The sequence below is a fragment of the Balaenoptera physalus genome, assembly GCF_965194825.1.
Source record: "Balaenoptera physalus genome assembly, chromosome: 5".
Lineage (NCBI taxonomy): Eukaryota > Metazoa > Chordata > Mammalia > Artiodactyla > Balaenopteridae > Balaenoptera > Balaenoptera physalus.
Window position 1 is genome coordinate 84124979 of NC_138884.1, and position 20311 is coordinate 84145289.

Below are 20311 nucleotides of genomic sequence, written 5' to 3' on the forward strand. Positions count from 1 at the left end.
AGAGCCCAGAAACAAACCCACATATATATGGACAATTAATTTATGACAAAGGAGCAAATATCATACAATGGAAGAAGGACAGTCTCTTCAACTCATTAGTTGGGGAAATTGGGACATTGGGACAGCTACAAGCAAAAAGATGAAACTAGGCCATCATCTCACACCCTAAACAAAAATCAACACAAAATGGATTAAAGACCTCAATGTAAGGCTTGAAACCATAAAACTCCTAGAAGAAAACATAAGCAGTACACTCTGACATCAGTCTTCACTCTATCTTTCTAGCTATATCTCCCCTCAGGTAAGGGAAAACAAATGAAATATCTGATAAGGGGTTAATATCCAAAAAAAATAGACAACCCAATTAAACAACAACAACAAAAAAAAAACAATTAAAAAATGCAGAGGAGCTGAATAGGCACTTTTCCAAAGACATTTTTTTCATACAGATGGGCAATAGAATATGAAAAGATGTTCAACATCACTAATTATTAGGGAAATGCAAATCAAAACACAATGAGACATCACCTCACGCCTGCTGGAATGGCTAGTATCAAAAAGGCAAGAAAAAACAAGTGTTGGTGAGGATGTGGAGAAAAGGAAAACCATATGCACTGTTGATGGGAATGCAAATTAGTGCAGTCTACTAAGGAAAACAGTATGGAGATTCCTCAAAAAATTAAGAATAAAATTACCATATGGGGCTTCCCTGGTGGCACAGCGGTTAGGAATTCGCCTGCCAATGCAGGGGACACGGGTTCATGCCCCGGTCCGGGAAGATCCCACATGCCGCGGAGCGGCTAGGCCCGTGAGCCACAACTGCTGAGCCTGCGCGTCTGGAGCCTGTGCTCCGCAACGGGAGAGGCCGCGACAGTGAGAGGCCCGCGCACCGCGATGAGGAGTGGCCCCTGCTCGCCACAACTGGAGAAAGCCCTCACACAGAAACGAAGACCCAACACAGCCAAAAAAAATAAATAATAAAATAAAAATAAATAAAAATTAAAAAAAAAAATTACAATATGATCCAGCTATCCCATTTTTGGGTATTTAATCCAAAGAATATGAAAACACTAATTAGAAAAGATATACACACCTCTATGTTCATTGCAGCATTATTTTCAATAGCCAAGATATGGAAACAACCTAAGTGCCCAACAACAGATGAATGGATAAAGATGTGGTATTTTTACTCAATGGAATACTACTCAGTCATAAAAAAGGTGAACTCTTGCCATCTGCTAAGTGAGACAAGTCAGATGGAGAGATATAAATACCATATGATTTCACTCATATGTGGAATATAAAAAACAAACAAACAAACAAATGAAATAAATGAACAATCCAAAGCAAACCAAAAATGTAGATACAGAAAACAGTAGTGGTTACTTGAGGGTGAAATGGGTAAAATGGATCAACTGTACAGTAACAGATGGAAACTAAATTTTTTGGTGGTGATCACACTGTAGGGTAAACAGAAGTAGAAATATAATGTTGTACACATGAAATATGTTATAAACCAATGTTACCTCACTGAAAAATAAATTTTAAAAAAAGAAACTAAACATTTCATTCCTGTGGATTTAAGTGCAGCTCTACTTAGAATATCTGTGAATATAAAGATGCTCAACAGTTGTTTGCTTCTTCTGAGAGGCCAAAACCCCTTAGAAACTAGGATTTACCTTTAAACAGGTACAATCTTCAAATCAGACTGTAAGTTTTAATATTCATATATCTTATAGAAACCACAAACTAGCTTTGCTTGCTCTCATGATCTTTAAAAAGCTATAGAGGAGAAAAGAAATAATACTGTTTTTATAAAATAACTGAATCCCAAAATGAAAACTGGTATTTGCTAGAAGTAACAAAGCCAAAGCCAACAGGTGGGCAACCACTAGGGAGGGCATAGTTATTACAGGCACAGGTCTTACTTACAAGTTGCTTTTCAGTTAACTCAGCTGTAAATTTAATATACTTACTTTCTCTATATTCTATTTCTGCTTCATTACGAAGTTTTTTCTCTCTGGCAAGAGCTTCAGGGCTTCCCCAAACTTCCAAAGATCTGTGTACACACGACCACCAACAATAACAATTTTAATGACCTTATTATAATCATATTTAAATCTAGATAACTAAAACTATATGAGAATTTAACAACAAAGCATAAGGTCCTTTAGGAAAAATATAAAGCACTTAAATTTTTCTAAATTAAATCTAAACAATAAGAGTGAATTCAACAGCAAATTTTCTCATAAATTATGACTTTTTTTTGCTAGCTAGTACATACTAGTAACTCTCAGACAAATTTAGAAATGTAAAAATATTCTGCTTTTAAAACATGTCATTTTAAAAATTCTGAGTCTGTCTAGAATACATTTTTATTAATCCCAAATTCAGCTTGTATTTTTATTCTAAAAGAAGTATGTTCTTACTTTGTCTCCACATCTGATCTCAAGTATACAGTAAAGGACTCGGTATCTTCATGAGGACTTCGTCGTCTGATTTTTCGAAGTTGTTCTAGATCACTGAAGAAAGAAACATGTTGAATTTATTCAGACAAGGTTCATATGGTTCATGTACTTAAAAGGATTAAGGGCAGATAAAAGCCACTACACTCATCCTCATTTTAATAGCTAAATCTGTATAGCCTGTAAAAAGCAGTTTAAAGATGACATTTTGTACATAAAAGTGACTTAGAGACAGTTGAAACACTAAGAATTATTCTCGATGCTCAATACAGATACCATAACATAATATGTAGAGATTCAATTCCTTTATTAGTGCTTGCATTTTATCTGCTAGGGACACACCATTGCAATGTCTGATGTATGAAGAAAGAAAGTGAAAAGTGGAAAGAACATGGATTAGAGTATTACCCCTCTATTTAAGAATTTAAATTTAAAATTTACAGTCATTTGTTTACATCCAGATTAATACTAAGTGGTAATATCATTCATAGATACCAAGTTATAAAGAATATGTGTCAATTTCATGCTATTTAATTACTTTCCTTTCTCTTAAATTCTGAAAGGTTTATACATTCATCAAGTCACTGCTAAATAGTCATACTAAATTTGATCATTGGTCTTCCTAAGGAAAGTTTGTAATAGCAACGAAAAGACCTATAAATAAAAATCTGGGGTGTTTCCTGGTGGCCTAATGGTTAGTATTCCAGGCTCTCACTGCCATGGCCTGGGCTCAATCCCTGGTCAGGGATAAGATCCTGCAAGCTGTGTGGCGCAGTCAAAAAATAAATAAATAAAAAGTAAAAATAAAATAAAATAAGTTCAACAATCAACTATCACACATCAATAAAAAAAAGTCTGGACCAAGTAACAAAAGATATATATTCTGGTTCCCTCTCTGTCATTGACTAAATAAGCTAGGTCATCACTCTTTATTATGTTCCCTGGCCTATAATGTGGAGATAGCAATACCTAACCTACTTAACTCACAAATTTTTTGTATGTGAAACAGAATATAGTTTTATATCATTATTATAATTGGTTGTTGTTTCAATAGTTACGGAAGTTATAAAATTGATTACAGGAATCCTTATTTCTTGATATTATACCATAGAAGATATGACCATGGGCTGGGGGTGGGGTGGGGGAGGCTAGATCATCTGATGTCGAAATTGCCAAGAAATCTTCCACATAAATATGGTTTTTCTAGGTAAACACACAAAAGAGGGGGAAAAGATTAAATCTGTGAAAAATACCTCACTAAATCTCTTTAATTACAAGAAAATTAATAACAAGATACCAGAAAGAAGGAAAATAATTTATACTCAACATGAATCACAGCTGGAGTGTGAACATAAACATAATAAAATTGCTTTACCAAAAAACCCAAAATTTTAAAGTTATACAAATATGCAAATAATCTTATTGATAATTTTGCTACATATTAACATAACAGTAAAACTCCTAAGGTTCTTGTGTGACACAAAGATATTGAAGAACCTACCTTTTTGAGTTAAAGGAGCCAAGAAACACTGGAACTGCTAGTGCTGGAGCAGCCTTCAGTTTAGTTAGCTAACAATTTTAACATTTTTTTAACTGAATAAAAATACTTCTTCAATTTAGGAAGGAGCCATGGTAAAGTTTCCACATGGATGGTAGTGGGTAACAAATTCTAGGAAATAACTGGTTATTTAGATTAGATAGAGCAAACTACCCCATTTTTAAAAAATTACTGTACCTGGATTTGAGGCAGAACTCATTCATTGCTCTGACTCCAGTGATGAAATTATTCTGAGTGTACTTTGGTCCATATTCCCTCTTTTTAAGGACGGCTTTGACTAAAACCAAAAATATAGGAAAACATACTAAATATGCACATTGGAAGTCACATTTGAAGATGAACATATGCTGAGTTTTAAGTGGATTCACTAATGAATTCCAAAGAAAACTGTTTTTCCTGATGCACTGAATGGCGTCAGAAAAAAAAAGTTTACTCCAAGTACAGAATAGGACAGAATTACACTTGTAACCACCCAGGTTTATCTCCATAGTTCATCGGGAACTGATGACAAACTGTCAGCCCTTTGTCTAAATAGGTATTACTGGTCTGTTTAAATCGTACTAGTACAATTTAAATTGCTTAGGGTCTAAATGAAAATGAATTGAAGTTTCAATAAAAAATTAGACGCTGGTTCGGTGTTTTACAAACACTGATGAAACCAGCATTTTATAAAAAATGAAAATAGAAAGTAATCAAAGAGTACTCCACATAATGAAGAATAAGCACTTTTTGCGAAAACTTTTGTTTCAGTTACATATAAAAATCTATATATATGTACTAGATCATTAGTATTTATTAAGTGGGTTGCAGTCAAAAAAGTCTGGAAGTCATTGGACAATTTCACATAATGTAACAAAGATGAAGTAACTATAAGGAACATTTTTATCAGTTAAAAATTATAGGAAGTTAATTATAGACTATAGGTAAAATACTCTCTTCTAAATTTTTCCTATTATCAAGTATCAACCTGTTCATGAAAAAGCCAGAGACATCAATAATAAAATAAAACACCAATTTGGCATCAATTATAGTTTACGAATTAAAAATTACAGTCAACATTGGTCTGTTCATTTTTATAAAGTGAGACTTTTGGTCACAAAACATAGATAAATAACATAAGCAAATCTCTGAAAATTGTCACCTAGTCACTTCATATTCTATTCTAATGTCTAGTAACTATTGAGTTTTCTATTGTACTTACAAGTTGAAAGAATAAATTAAGACTAAAATTATCCATCACTACAGTAGGTAAAAAGACTCTTAAAATAACACACGAACTATTAAAATCAAATGCACAAATAACAGTTAACAAGAACATTTCAAAAATAAAGTTCAATATAAAAACCAAAACCTTATTTGAAAAAAAGTATATAAAGAAGTTCAGGTTTCTCTTTGCATGAGTTTCTCTAAACTACCTTACTCTAAAAATCCTAAAATTCTAAATCCAAATAAACTTCTCTGGATCAGAAAGGAGAATTACATCGCTCTTCAAAAAGATTAGTTCTTTTTTTACATTACTTTTTTTTTTTTTTTAAATAAAGTCCTTCGATCAGTTTTATTTATTTATTTATTTATTTATTTATTTATTTATTTATTTATTTATTTATTTATTTATTTATGGCTGTGTTGGGTCTTCGTTTCTGTGCGAGGGCTTTCTCTAGTTGCGGCAAGCAAGGGCCACTCTTCATGGCGGTGCGCGGGCCTTACACTATAGCGGCCTCTCTTGTTGCGGAGAACAGGCTCCAGACGCGCAGGCTCGGTAATTGTGGCTCACGGGCCCAGTTGCTCTGTGGCATGTGGGATCTTCCCAGACCAGGGCTCGAACCCGTGTCCCCTGCATTAGCAGGCAGATTCTCAACCACTGCGCCACCAGGGAAGCCCTACATTACTTTTTAATAATTTCTTCAAAGTAGCTAGAAATCCCTGTTGGCCTGTCCTAGCCCAGATTACTGATGATAAGACAACATTAAGTATTCTTAATTGTGACTGTACACTATCATCTCCAAAGTTATCCTAGAAGAGAAGTGCCATTTTTAGCACGATTTTATAGGGAGGAAACTAAGGCTCAGGGAAATAAAGTAAACTGCCCAAAGCCATACAGCTAGTATGTCCTGAAGTTACAAATTGAATCCACTTTTGTCTGACACCAAAGCCATGGTGCGCCTAATCACAGAATTAGTACCTCCGTGAAACATGCTACTTTGGAGATGGGAGCCATAGCGCGTTATAAAGAAGAGAGCTGCAAACAAGAATTCCTTCATCACTCAATCACTCCCAGAAAAGGAAATCAGACAAGAATGTCCAAACTCTACCTGGATTTGAACAAGCTGTAGGTGTTGGCCTCTTGTTCTTTATTAATCACATTACTTTTCTAAAAATGATAAAGCAATTGATGATTTTTATTTGCCATTACTCCTTTCTTTGGGCTTTTGAAAAAAGAACTTCCATAAAATTTATGACCAAAATGTAAAGTAAACTTCAATAGAAAATTAGTTTATAAATAGAATAAATCTTTATGGTCAATATATTTAAAGAAAAATGAATATACCCTTATAACTATAAAGAGCTCTATATAAACTAACTTTATATATTTAATTCAAAACACCATTATAATAAAAAATAGAATAAAATATATTTACCTCTTACTTGGAGAGGTTCTTGCTTAATAAGTGGAGCTTTCAGTTCTGCACCAATATTCTCTGCTGTAAAGTTCATTTTTAAAAAGTTATATTAAGCAGTTGTTTTCATACAAACCTATAAACTTAATATTAGCTGACAATCTGGCAATGTATAAAAAAGATAATATTATCACAGACCAAGTTGGATTTATCCTAGGAATGAAAGAGTAGTTAAACGTTAGAAAAGCTATTAATTCCCCTCATTAACAGATTGAAGGAGAAAAACTATAGAATCATTTCAGGAGCTAAACAAAGAGCATTTAATAAAATTCAGCACCCATGCAAGTTTCAAACCTTTTTAAGAAAATTAGGACAAAAAGGAATTTCCTTAAAGGGTAAAGCAAACCTATAACAAACATTTCATTCAATGGTGAAAATTTAGATGCATCGCTTTAAAACAAGGGCACATGCTGTCAATTTTTCCACCCAAAACTGTTCTATAGGTACTATTCAATGAAGAAAGGATGACGATTAAGTGGTTATTGGAACAACTGTACAACTCCCTCCCCTCCAAAAAATTTAATGAAAGAAAACTGGAATCTACCTCACACCATAAACAACCAATTCCAGGTAAATTAATGACTTAATTAGGAGAAGATATATCCAGCAAATATAATCAACAAAGGATAACTATCAAGAATATTTAACAATTCCTCCAGATCTATTAACAAAAAGACAACCAATTAGAAAAAATAAGGGCAGAAGACAAGAACAAACTTGCACAGGAAAGGAAATACAAATAACCAATAAACATATGAAGAGATGATAGCCTCATTATTAACAGAATCCAAATGAAATCACAAGATGCTGTTTTACAGCCATCAGATTACAAAAAATAAAAAAATATGATAATACCTAATGTTGGCAAGGGTATGGAGCAACGGGAACTCATACACTGCTGCTGGTAGAAATATAAACAGGCACAATTACCTTGGTAAACAAGTTGGCACTATCTAATAAAGTTGAACACAAGCATAACCTATTACCTAGCAATTCTACTGCTAGGTCAATATACTTGGCACATAGAAACTTGTACAAGGGTACAAGGAGAGAGGTACATGAACATTCGTTCAAAGCAGTACTGCGTTCTGTTGTTTCAAACTGGAAACAACCCAAATGTCCATCAGCATGAGAACAGATAAACAAACCATGTTATGTTCATACAACAACATTTCTTGGGGGTTGGGGGATGAATTGGGAGATTGGGATTGACATATATACACTACTATGTATAAAATAGGTAACTAATGAGAACCTACTGTACAGCACAGGGAACTCTACTCGGTGCTCTGTGGTGACCTAAATGGGAAAGAAACCCAAAAAAGAGGGGATATATGTATACGTATAGCTGATTCACTTTGCTATACAGCAGAAACTGACATAGCAGTGTAAAGCAACTACACTCCAATTAAAAAAAAAAAATTCATACAGCAGTGAAGAATAAACATAATGGCTATCTTTCTTTGAGCAAGCACTATCCTAAGCACTTTACATGCATCAACTCAATTCACACAACAACCCCCAAAAGTACATGCTATAATTATCTCCATAAAAATTAATGAACTAGACACATACACCATTAAGATAAATCATAGCAAACAATTTTAATGAAAAAAGTAAATCACAAAAGAATACATACAATAGGGGCTTCCCTGGTGGCACAGTTGTTAAGAATCCGCCTGCCAATGCAGGGGACATGGGTTCGAGCCCTGGTCCGGGAAGATCCCACATGCCGCGGAGCAGCTAAGCCCGTGCACCACAACTACTGAGCCTGCACTTTAGAGCCCGCGAGCCACAACTACTGAAGCCTGCGCACCTAGAGCCCGTGCTCCGCAACAAGAGAAGTCACGGCAATGAGAAGCTTGTGCACCACAACAAAGAGTAGCCCCCTCTCGCCACAACTAGAGAAAGCCCACATGCAGCAACGAAGACCCAACACAGCCAAATAAACAATAAATAAATAAATAAAATTAAAAGTTTAAAAAAAAAAAAGAATGCAAGGTTCTCAGGTTAGGTGGTAAATTCCCAGGCGTTGATTTTATTATGCTTTCTAACTTACATATACATAGCATGTATTCTTTTATATGTATCAAACATTTTGTAATAAAAATCTCACCCTTAAAACCTTTTCTCTTATTATATTTATATCTTCATTCAATAATATTACATTTTGGAGCTTATTAACAATAGCTAACATTTACTAAGTATTTACCATGTGCCACATAGAGTACACTATATGTTTTACATGCATTATTTCATTTAATCCTCACAGAACTGCTCTGAGGTAAGTACTGTTATTATCTTCATCTTATTCAGGAAGTTTTGGAACTTCCCTCAAAGTTACACAGCTAGTATTTTAAAAATGGAAGTACAGTCAGGATTGAAACCCAAGTCATTTCGATTAGTCTCCTCTCTTAACCACTTTTCTACATTACGTCTATGTTTAAAATAATAATTGATTTGTAAGTAGATATTTGTGTATTTTTGGGAAAAGAGGATAGAAGTGAAAACTGGATCAGCAACATGAAGATCACTGGCAACCTTTTGACAACAGCAGTTTTGGCAGGAAGAGTAGGGACGGAGCAACAGGTTGAGGTGAGAATGGGAGATGAGGAAGTGAAAGCGATATCTGGACTTTCAGTAAGAGCTGGAAAAGAGAATGGAATCAAGGAGATATTGATTTTATTTTATATAGAGGTGGAAATGATGAAATAAATGGAAATGAACCACTTCTACATATTTAGAATATGAGTATATATAAATGATAGGCAACACCATGAAACCTGACTGACTACTTGGTTACCTGATTTAGACTTCTGCCACCTTACTGTCTGACTTCAGTTTACCATCCTTTTTTTCCTGTTTTTATTTTTCTTTTGCCTATCCTGCCATCTGTTAGATTCATAAAGTTTTCTATATCCTCCTCTCACCCCACGCCCATGCTGGCTTCGAATTTATAAGATTATAGTTCTATTGTTTTCATGATTCCATTTAGAAATTTAACATACATACTTTCCTATAAATCTTTCTAACCATCTGTTAAGTCATTCCCCATCTCTACCTTCCTCTGAACAAGAAAAAAACCTTTAACCACTGAAAACTTCTTCTATCTTATTACTCTTTTTTTTTTAAATCTTTTTAATTTTTCATACTTTATTCCTTATATTGATAGGTTAAGTAAAATTTTCCTAAGTACTGATTCATAGATAATGTTTATAAGCAGCACACAAAACATTCAGTTTCACAAACAGTAATATCCAATGATCCCCTTAAATGCAATTTTAAATCCTTACTTTACGCTAAGTGCAAGAATAATACAGTAAGTTAAATACACACAAAACCTGTATATGCTGAACTACAAAAGTGGTTTCCATAGCCACACATGGTCTTAGTCAAGTACACATTTCCACAATGAACAAATACTAACAAATATGTTAATAAAACACTACCCCAAATGCTTATCCTACCATCAGCTTTTTCAGCAATGCCATTCTGCTACTGAAAACACTTATATTTAGAAGCTTTAATTTGACCTGGGAAAATGAGTTCTCTTAAAACCTGACAAACAGTATAAGCCCCAAAGATTTTAAATCAAATAGGTCTTCCAACACAGAAGCACTCATAGGAAACTTTTAGTTTCTCAAAAAATAAAAAAATTAAAAGAAAAAAAATCACTCGTTATCTAAAGAAGAGTATTAAAACAAATTATCTTAAGACAAATAAACACTCTTTAAAAAGGCTGTATTTTCTATCATTTTCTCCTTAAAAGAAACACAAACCAGTTCACTATCTTTTAATAACTTAGACTACTGTAATCTAAAAACTTTAGAAACATGAAACACATGTCTTAGCTATCAAAGGTACCATTTAGATTTCACATATTAAACAGCCACAGTACAGCCTACAATGGCAAAAAATCAGAAGGAACTGAATGGTTTGCAAGGTACTTTGACGTACATGTGGTCATTAAAATCTAGTAAGTAATTCAAAGTATGGTAATATAATGGCAGGCAATTAAAGGCTCAAATAACACTCTAAAATTGAAGACATGAAAATAAAGACTGAAAACTTTGTGGTTCTCTATCTTTCATTGACATAGCTAGATATCAGAACCTTACTGTGGAAAATATAGTTATTAAATATGGTTTCCCCAGAAAATAATGAAGCTTCAGAAAGTACAAAAGGTGTCAAGATCCATAGTTTGCTTCATCAAATGCTTTTCTAGCTCGTTTCAATTCTTCATTCATAGTAAGCAAGTCTTTAACCCTAGCAAACTTTCTTGGGTCCTTTTGAATCAAGAAGACGATATCTTCAACTTGTACCCGACCTTGTCTTCCAATTGACATTGCCTTGTGAGTCATTTCAGTGATGAACTCTATGACAAGGTCTTCAAGAATATCTACTGACTCAATATAAGGATTCTGGTCATCCCCAAATCCATACATCATACACTGTAATTCTTTAGAAAAAAGTCTCTTTCTTTTACCCTGTCCACCTTCTGCACCTCCTCCAATTTCTTCATTTTCTTCCTCAAAGGTGGGGTCTTCTTCTTCATCTGCCATCCCAGCAGCCAGCCCTATCTTATTACTCTTGACTAAAATTTTAGCATTTAATATAAAATGTTTATTATTTTTACTATCAATAATTAACTTTACCAACACATTTTATCCATTTCTTGCTTTTCACTGTCCCTTTTATATCCCAACGCTTCTTTCCCTGAGTTTACTCTGCATCTTATAGAAATACATATTTGAATAGTTTTTTCTTAATGTGGGTAGGTTAGTAGTAAATGATAGTCATCTTTATATATGTGAAATGTTTTTATTTTTGCCTTCCCTCTAGAATGATTATTTAGACAAGTATAAAATTCTAGGGTAACATTTATTTTTCTTCTTACCCTTTCATGGCTATTACTCCAAATCACTTCTCCCTTATTTTCTGCATATTGTTGCAGATAAAAAGTCTACTTCAAGAGAGCAACAATTGTACTGATAGCAGGCTGACTTTCTCTTTGGAAACTTTTAAGTTGGGTTGTTTCTTGTTTCAGTTTTGAAATCTATGGGTTTCTTTTCATTTACCCTGTTTAGTACTAAAAGTGTATTTTTGATCTGAAGATCCTTGTTTTTCTCAAATTCTAAAAAATTCTCATCCATTATCTCTTTATATATAATTTCTCCACCATTTCTCTATTCTCTCTCTCTCTCTCTCTCTGAAATGCCTATTAAATATAGGCTAGAGCTTCATGCCTTTTTAAAGCTTTTTCATTTTCTTGGAAAATCTTTTTGCTTTCCTATGCTCATTCAGGGTGAATTTCAATTTACTAATTCTCTACTTGACTATGGCTATTTATTAAATTCTTACTTTAGTGATTACACTTTCATTTGTAAGCTCTATAGTTGGCTCTTTCCCAGATTTCCTCGTTCTGCTTTTATTTCTGCCAGTTTGCGTTTCAAAATATGAGTACTTCATTTATTCTTTTGAGGATATTAAACTTATTTAAAGCAATTCTGGGGACCTCCCTGGTGGTGCAGTGGTTAAGAATCCGCCTGCCGATGCAGGGGACATGGGTCTGAGCCCTGGTCCCGGAAGATCCCGTATGCCGCGGAGCAACTAAGCCCGTGCGCCACAACTACTGAGCCTTCGCTCTAGAGCCCGCAAGCCACAACTACTGAGCTCGTGAGGCACAACTACTGAAGCCCGCGTGCCTAGAGCCCCTGCTCCGCAACAAGAGAAGCCACCACAAAAGAAAAAAAACAAAAGAGAAGCCACCACAATAAGAAGCCCGGGCACCGCAACGAAGAGTAGCCCCCTCTCGCCACAACTAGAGAAAGCCCGCACACAGCAACAAAGACCCAACACAGCCAAAAATAAATAAATTAATTAATAAAAATAAATAAATAAAGCAATTCAGGCTGTTATTTTAACATCATCTGGAGTTAATTCATATTTGATTGTTGATTTTGCTGGCTTTCTTAGCGTTAGGATTTACTGAGATATAACTGACATAATGTTTTGTAAGTTTAAGGTATATAACATATTGATTCGATTCATTTATATATTGCAATATGATCCTTCGTGCACTTTTAAATTTTAGAATTTGCAAACTTATTCTGAAGGATATATCCTTTCACTCTCCTCCTCATGCTCTAGTGCCCACAACTCAATCTGACCCTTCCGTCCTGAACCAGACCTCACACTGCCAGTTTGAAATTCCGACCCCTCAGTTCAGTCTCCAAGCCAGCAAACAGCAGGTTTCAGTTCACTTTCTTCCTTTTGCCTCCCTACCCAACAGCCTCCTACAAGACAGAACCTCAGGTAACTAATGGGAGAGGCTAGCTTCAGCCTCCTGTTTGAGGGTGGGTGGCTAAGTTCACGCAGTGAGTCTGACTCCAGTACCCGGGTATGCATGGAGCACTTATAGATCCATTAGCCCTAACAAGCCAAACTCCTGGCTGCCAGTGCCTGCTTACAAACCCAGAGCCTGGCATGTTCTGTTCCACTTCTTGGACATAACATACCTTTTTTTGAGTCCAACTACTCCTTCAGTTTTCTCTTTGTATATTTTGTCTATCACTCCAATAAGTGAGAAGCAGAACAGTTACCTCAGAGCATTCATTCAACAACGCTATTGCTATCTTGATCAGAATTTCTCCCTAGCCACTGATTTCCCTTCTTTTAATGCTCTTATGTATAAATTAAATGTCAACAGAATAGGCATTAACAAAAGCAAAACTCTCTGAAATAAAAGCAAAAAATTCTTACATGTAATTTTTAGTATATCTCTTACTTTTCAGCAAAAGCCACTGGGGAAATGACTTAACATGGTACTTTTTTTTCTTTTTTTTTTTTTAACATCTTTATTGGAGTATGATTGCTTCACAATGTTGTGTTAGTTTCTGCTGTATAACAAAGTGAATCAGCTATACATATACATATATCCCCGTATCTGCTCTCTCTTGCCTCTCCCTCCCACCCTCCCTATCCCACCCCTCTAGGTGGTCACAGAGCACCAAGCTGATCTCCCTGTGCTATGCAGCTGCTTCCCACTAGCTATCTATTTTACATGGGGTAGTGTATCTATGTCAACGCTACTCTTTCACTTCGTCCCAGCTTACCGTTCCCCCTCCCCGTGTCCTCAAGTCCATTCTCTACGTCTGTGTCTCTATTCCTGTCCTGCCCCTAGGTTCATCAGAACCTTTTTTTTCTTTTCAGATTCCATATATATGTGTTAACATACGGTTTTGTTTTTCTCTTTATGACTTACTTCACTCTGTATGACAGACTCTAGGTCCATCCGCCTCACTACAAATAACTCAATTTCGTTTCTTTTTATGGCTGAGTAATATTCCATTGTATATATGTGCCACATCTTCTTTATCCATTCATCTGTCGATGGACACTTAGGTTGCTTCCAACATGGTATGTTTTGATAACTAAAACGTACAGAAAATCCAAAAAGGCTTTATTTTAACTATTCATCAGATCCTAAGTAGGTTATGATGGCATATTAGAAAAAAAAAAAAAAAAGGCTTAAAAACACTTCTATTTAATTAATTAATAACTATGGCTTATAACATTTGACACTGATCAGTTAAATAACTGATATTTTATTTTTGTCTACCTACACAGCAAACTAATTCTAAAGCATCTTTATCTATAGAATCTATATATCAATTACTTAAAAATTTTGTTTTGGGGAATAGAGCCTTGGGCAGAGAAAAGTGAAGGGACAGGGTGGTAGAATAATAAGCTTTCAACACTCACCTAGTGTCTGAACAACTGAAATCTACTGTCTAAAGTTTCACAGACAACCCTCCTTTCTACAATGATCAAAGTCATTCAAACAAATCACATAAAATAAGTTGCTCTAAAACTGATACTTCTGGATATTCTTCTCACCACAAACTGTCTAGACATTACTAATTATATAGTGTTACGAATCACAGGGAGGTTTCTGGCAGCCTAGTGGTTACGATTCTGGGCTTTCACTGCCATGGCCCAGGTTCAGTCCCTGGTTTGGGAAACTGAGATCCCACAAGCCACCCAGTGCAGCAAAAAAGAATCACAAACAAGAAATGCTAGTAGATGGCTCAAACACATGTATGAATACTTTTTTTGTACACCACCATCTTAATAAACTTACACTGGATCACTGGAGTAGAATCTTTATGATTTCAATAAGTAACCAGACATTCTATCCATGAATATCTCTAGAAATTTGTTTTAAGCTCAAGCCCTGGCTGTTTGCCACACATCTGCTGTCATTAGCAAAATTAAAACTGATTTTACTAAAATTTAAAACATCTGAATGCTCCTTAAAAACTTAAGGATTCCTTAGCAAGTCTCTGCCTCTTAATGAGCTGTTTCTGACTTTATCATGTGATCTGAATTATTCAGAAGTCAATCTCAAACTCTTAAATATACAAATTATCTTTCAATCAAGCAATTACTTGCCGTCTATCTGATGGCTAACAAGGTCTAATTTGGCCTAAGCAAATTCTGAAAACTTGAGCCCAAAATAAAATCATCAATAAACACTGTACTCCTAATATAATAAAATAAACTAACATCTTAATTTCAGTCAGCAGAGAAAAAAGAAACCTAGTCACAGATTTCAATTTCAAGCCTTTTGTATAGTGGAACCAACATTAAATATTTTTGCCTGAGTCCATGTTCACCTCAGAAGAGCATTATAACATGTTTTACCTTTAATTATATTATTTCATCACCTGTTTCTTCTCCCATTTCAACGTTCTAATAAATATGCTTATTTCTGGAACTTAGGGACTCATGACACTCTCCATTCCTTCATCCTCTAATATCAAACTCTCAATCAATATTTACCCCAGCAGTTCTCCATCACCACAAAGAAAAGAGAAGAAACTGGCTAAAACTGCATAGTAAGCCCAAGAGAAGATGAGGCTTAGCGAAAAGGATGAAAAACAGGCATCATAAACATAAACACAGGTTTCTCAAGGAATCTGTAAAATCTTCCCGGTGAAAGACATCCAACTATAGGAAAGACAGTCTTGAAATGTTTATTATTCTTCTTCAAATACTCTCTTCTCCTAACACCATACTCTCCTTGGCTCTTCTCTTACCTCTCCAGACTGCACCTCCTCAAGTATTCTTTGCAAGCTCCTCCTCTTCCACCTGTCCTTTACTCACTGGGGATTTTGTACTAGCTCTTATCTCCCCAATCTAAACTCTCTCCCTATACTGTCTCAAACACACTCATGACTTCAGTTACCACCTGGGTGTAGCTAATAAGTCCTAAATCTCTATCCCCAGGTTAGAACTCTATGCATTCACTTATTTACAAAATATTAAACCCCTACTATGTGCAAACCACTGCTCTAGGCACTGAAGTTCCTGCTATCACGAGGCTTGGAAACGGGGAGAAAAATAAAGCAGATACTGAAAGTAACAGTCAGTAATAAGTGTTAGCTACACAGAGAATTAAAATGAGTGTAATATTAAAGACTGACTGGGTGTGCAGAGCTGACATGTCATTTAAGGTGTAAATGACCAGGACTTCCCTGGTGGCGCAGTGGTTTAGAATCTGCCTGCCAATGCAGGGGACATGGGTTCCCTGGTCCAGGAAGATCCCACATGCTGCAGAGCAACTAAGCCTGTGCGCCACAATACTGAGCCTGTGCTCTAGAGCCCACGAGCCACAACTACTGAGCCTGAGTGCTGCAACTACTGAAGCCGCGAGCCTCGAGCCTGTGCTCCACAACAAGAAGCCACTGCAATGAGAAGCCCACGCACCACAACGAAGTTAGCCCCCACTCACCACAACCAGAGAAAGCCCGCACGCAGCAACAAAGACCCAACGCAGCCAAAAAATAAATAAATAAATATATAAATTTATATTTAAAAAAAAAAAGATGTAAATGACCAAAAGGGTCAGCCACATGAAGAAGGGCATCTTGGAAAGAAAAAGCAACTAGAGCAAACACCCTAAAACAAGAATAAGTTTGGTATTTTCTAAGAACCAAAAGGAGACTGGTTTGGCTGAAATATAATGAGAAAGTAAGAATGGAAGCAAGGAGCCCCGGGAGAGGCTACTGCAGTAATCCAGCCAAGAGATCATGTCTCACAGTAGAAAAGTAGTATAACCAACTGCCTACTAGTCATCTGTTAAGATGCCCCAGAGGCACCTATGATTCAGATGTCCAAGACTGAATCCTCACCTTCTCATTAATATATACTCCAGCTTTGGTATTCCTAATTTTATTTTTTATAGATTAATTATTTTATTTATTTACTTTTGGCTGTGTTGGGTCTTCGTTGCTGCACGCGGGCTTTCTCTAGTTGCAGCGAGCGGGGGCTACTCTTCGTTGCGGTGCGTGGGCTTCTCATTGCGGTGGCTTCTCTTGTTGCGGAGCACAGGCTCTAGGCGCACGGGCTTCAGTAGTTGCAGTACGCAGGCTCAGTAGTTGTGGCTCACAGGCTCTAGAACACAGGCTCAGTAGTTGTGGCGCACAGGCTTAGTTACCCTGCGGCATGTGGGATCTTCCCAGACCAGGGATCAAACCCACGTCCCCTGCATTGGCAGGCAGATTCTTAACCACTGCGCCACCAGAGAAGTCCCCTAATTTTAGAAATCAATGAAATCACTGACACAATCACCCAATCCAATCCAGTAACCATGCACTGTCCTTTACTTGACCCTCTATTTCAGTCCCCCAAATTCAATCAAGAGGTCTTAATTATTCAGCTCCTAAATCTCTTGTGTTCACCTACTCCCTTAAAAAAAATCATTGATGGGGAGGGTGGGAGGGAGGGAGATGCAAGAGGGAAGAGAAATGGGAACATATTGTATATGTATAACTGATTCACTTTGTTATAAAGCAGAAGCTAACACACCATTGTAAGGCAATTATACTTCAATAAAGATGTTAAAAAAAAAAAAAAAAAAAAAACCACAAAAAAAAAAAAAAAAAAAAATCATTGACATTAACCTAGACTACAGCCTCATTTGTATTACTGTTTTCAGTCTCCCTCCTTTGCAATCTGTTTTCCAGTCTGCATCTAGTTATCCTTCTAAAATCTTAAGTCTGATTAAGTACTTCCTCTACTTAAAATACTCCAATAGATTTCCATTGCCTACAAAACAGCCCAAACTCCTGAACAAAACCCTAATCTGACTACCATTTACCTCGTGAGTTTCACCCCTTGTACTTTCAAAACTACCAACCCCACCACGAGGTCCTCTACTCACTAGTCTAGTCACACTAAGTTACTTGCAGTGTTACCTTTTTTCTCCACCATTCATCACACCAATGCCTACTTTCAGGTCACTAATTAGATATCATTTCCTATGGAAACCTTCCTCAACCACTCAAGACTCAGTTAGGTGTCCCTCCAGCACACAGTATTTCTTCTATCACAGTACTTACTATACTTTTTTTGCTTAATTTTCTATTTTAGTAATAAAGAGAATATAAACTCAGAGAGTCATTCTCATTTGCTGCCATATAAAAAGTGCTCAATAAATATTCCTTGAATAAATTAATGAATAAATGAATGAATAAAGGACTTCTTTTTAATGCTGCACAGCAGACTAGAAAAAAAACTTTTCAAATGCATTGCTAAGCTAGCAAAATGATGTGAAGAGGGCAAAAATGAAGGGAAAGCAGGACCTCTGTAGAATAAGAGAGCAGACCAAAGCCAGTTTTTTCCCGATGATTTCTGTTGAAGCTTACATTCTTTGAGCTTCTACTTCCACAGCTGCAAGGGGCATGGGAGAACAAAGAATAAAACTAGGTTCTGCTAAAGATGGAGAGTTTAACAGGAGATACCCAGAAAAAAAGCTAGACACTTGGCATTACTGTGACCTAGCAAAAACACACAGAGAAGGGGATAGCAAGGAAGCAAGCCTGCACCTACTCTGGTGTCACATAGTGGAGAAGAAAAAAACTCCCCTGAAAATCCTAAGGATAAGGCAGCTCACACAAGTTTATAGTCTGAATTCATGCTACCAACGTGGTCCAAAAATCTTAAGCTGACTTTAATTTAATGTGGTCCCAAGTTGTGTCCCCAGCAGCTAACAGAGGCAAACGCAAACTCTCTATGCAGGAACACATCCTCAATCAGAGACATCAAATAGTTCCAAGATATAAAACTATATGGAAAATGAACACTTCTCAGTTTAAAAACAGATAGGGCATCATGAATGAGAGCAAGAAACAGAGGAAAAAGATAATACAGTAAGAACCAAAAGATTTCAGATAGCAGAATTTTCAGTCACAGATTATAAAATAGCTATGTTTAATATGCCTAATAATAGAGAAGTTTGAAAACATAAGCAAGGAACAAGAGACCAACCAAGCAAGATGAAAAATAGAAATAATTTCTAGAAATGAAAAATATAACCATTAAAATTAAAAACACAACAGATGTACCAACCAGCAGATTAGAGGCAACTAAAGAGGGAATTAGTGAACTAGGTAGACCTAAGGAAATAATCCAGGATCCAGGCCAGAAAGATAAAGAAATACAAAGTATGTCAGAGAGGTTTAGAGACAGGGAAAATAAAGCAGGAAGATCCAAAATATTTCTAACTAGAGTTCCAAAAGGAGATAAAAGAGAAATGAGAGGGGGTAATACATACTTCAAGGGACAGTGACAGAGAATTGTAGAATTCCAGAATTGTATTGATAGAAAAATGCCAATTCTCAGATCCAGGAAGCCCAACAAATCTCAGGCAGGGTAAATATAAAGAAATACACACCTAGTCACTTCATAGTAAAACTGCAGTTTACACCAAAGAAAAAGACTTTCAAAATAAAGTTAATCAAATTTAAAAAGCAGACAAACAGAAAAGACATGGAAACAAAGGCATGATATCTGACTTCTCAACAGCAACAGTGAAAGCCAAAAGACAATGGAATAAGATATTAAAATGTGCCTTTACCATGAAAGATCCTCACCTAAAGGAATTTCTATAGGATGTATTCTACATCAGACAGAAAGAGCAGAGAAATAAGAAAAGATGGTTAACAAAGATTTTAGATAAATTTAAACAAATAGCAATGTTTATTTTATAGAAGGAAAAGAGAGCAGAATAGACACAAAATACTAGCAAACAAATCACATGTAAGTTCAGAAGGGGTGACCAGAGTTAAAACATTCTAAGTTCTTTGTACTTTTCGAAGGAAAGTAAACTTTTCAATTACCTTTAGACTTTAGTACAGACATAAAGTATATAACTCCCAAGCAAGTGTGTGTTGTTTCTGTGTATGAGGGAGAGGGGATAATGGAATGAGAAAAAAAAAAGGTTTTTTTAGAAGGCAAAAAAGGAATTAAAAAAAAAAAAAAAACGCACAGGGAAGCACATGATACAATGGCAGAAATATGTCCAAACATATCGATGATTACAGTAAATGTAAACAGACTAAACTTTCAGTTAAAAGACAAAGATTATCAAATTAGGACAAAAAAGGTTAAAGCCAAAGGACAGGAAAAATTATACCAGGCAAATACCAATGAAATCTGGTGGAGATGTCACTAAAAAAAAAAAAAAAGAGTTGTTACGTAACAATAAAAGGTCTAATTCATCAGTGTTATGTAACAATTCTACATGTGTATGCATCTAATAACAT

At 35.7% G+C, this 20311-nt stretch overlaps 1 protein-coding gene and 1 pseudogene across 11 annotated transcripts in view; both read right to left on the reverse strand.

Moving 5' to 3' along the window:
* SLC30A9 (solute carrier family 30 member 9) overlaps nt 1–20311 on the reverse strand; it is a 76719-nt gene that overhangs the window by 45026 nt on the left and 11382 nt on the right. For 3 of the 10 annotated variants that reach the window (XM_082464239.1, XM_082464246.1, XM_082464238.1), the window contains exons 3-8: nt 20182–20216; nt 7961–8000; nt 6663–6725; nt 4201–4300; nt 2428–2522; nt 1977–2075 (exon numbers count right to left, since the gene is read on the reverse strand). In XM_082464239.1, the coding sequence (XP_082320365.1) occupies nt 1977–2075; nt 2428–2522; nt 4201–4300; nt 6663–6725; nt 7961–8000; nt 20182–20216 (432 nt within the window). The remainder of the gene's footprint in view (nt 1–1976; nt 2076–2427; nt 2523–4200; nt 4301–6662; nt 6726–7960; nt 8001–20181; nt 20217–20311) is intronic. The other 7 variants (XM_082464240.1, XM_082464241.1, XM_082464247.1 and 4 more) reach the window with 7 other exon arrangements.
* On the reverse strand, nt 9107–11334 carry LOC309661998 (transcription initiation factor TFIID subunit 13 pseudogene; annotated as a pseudogene). The gene has a single exon. The product of its transcript is annotated as a transcription initiation factor TFIID subunit 13 pseudogene (transcript).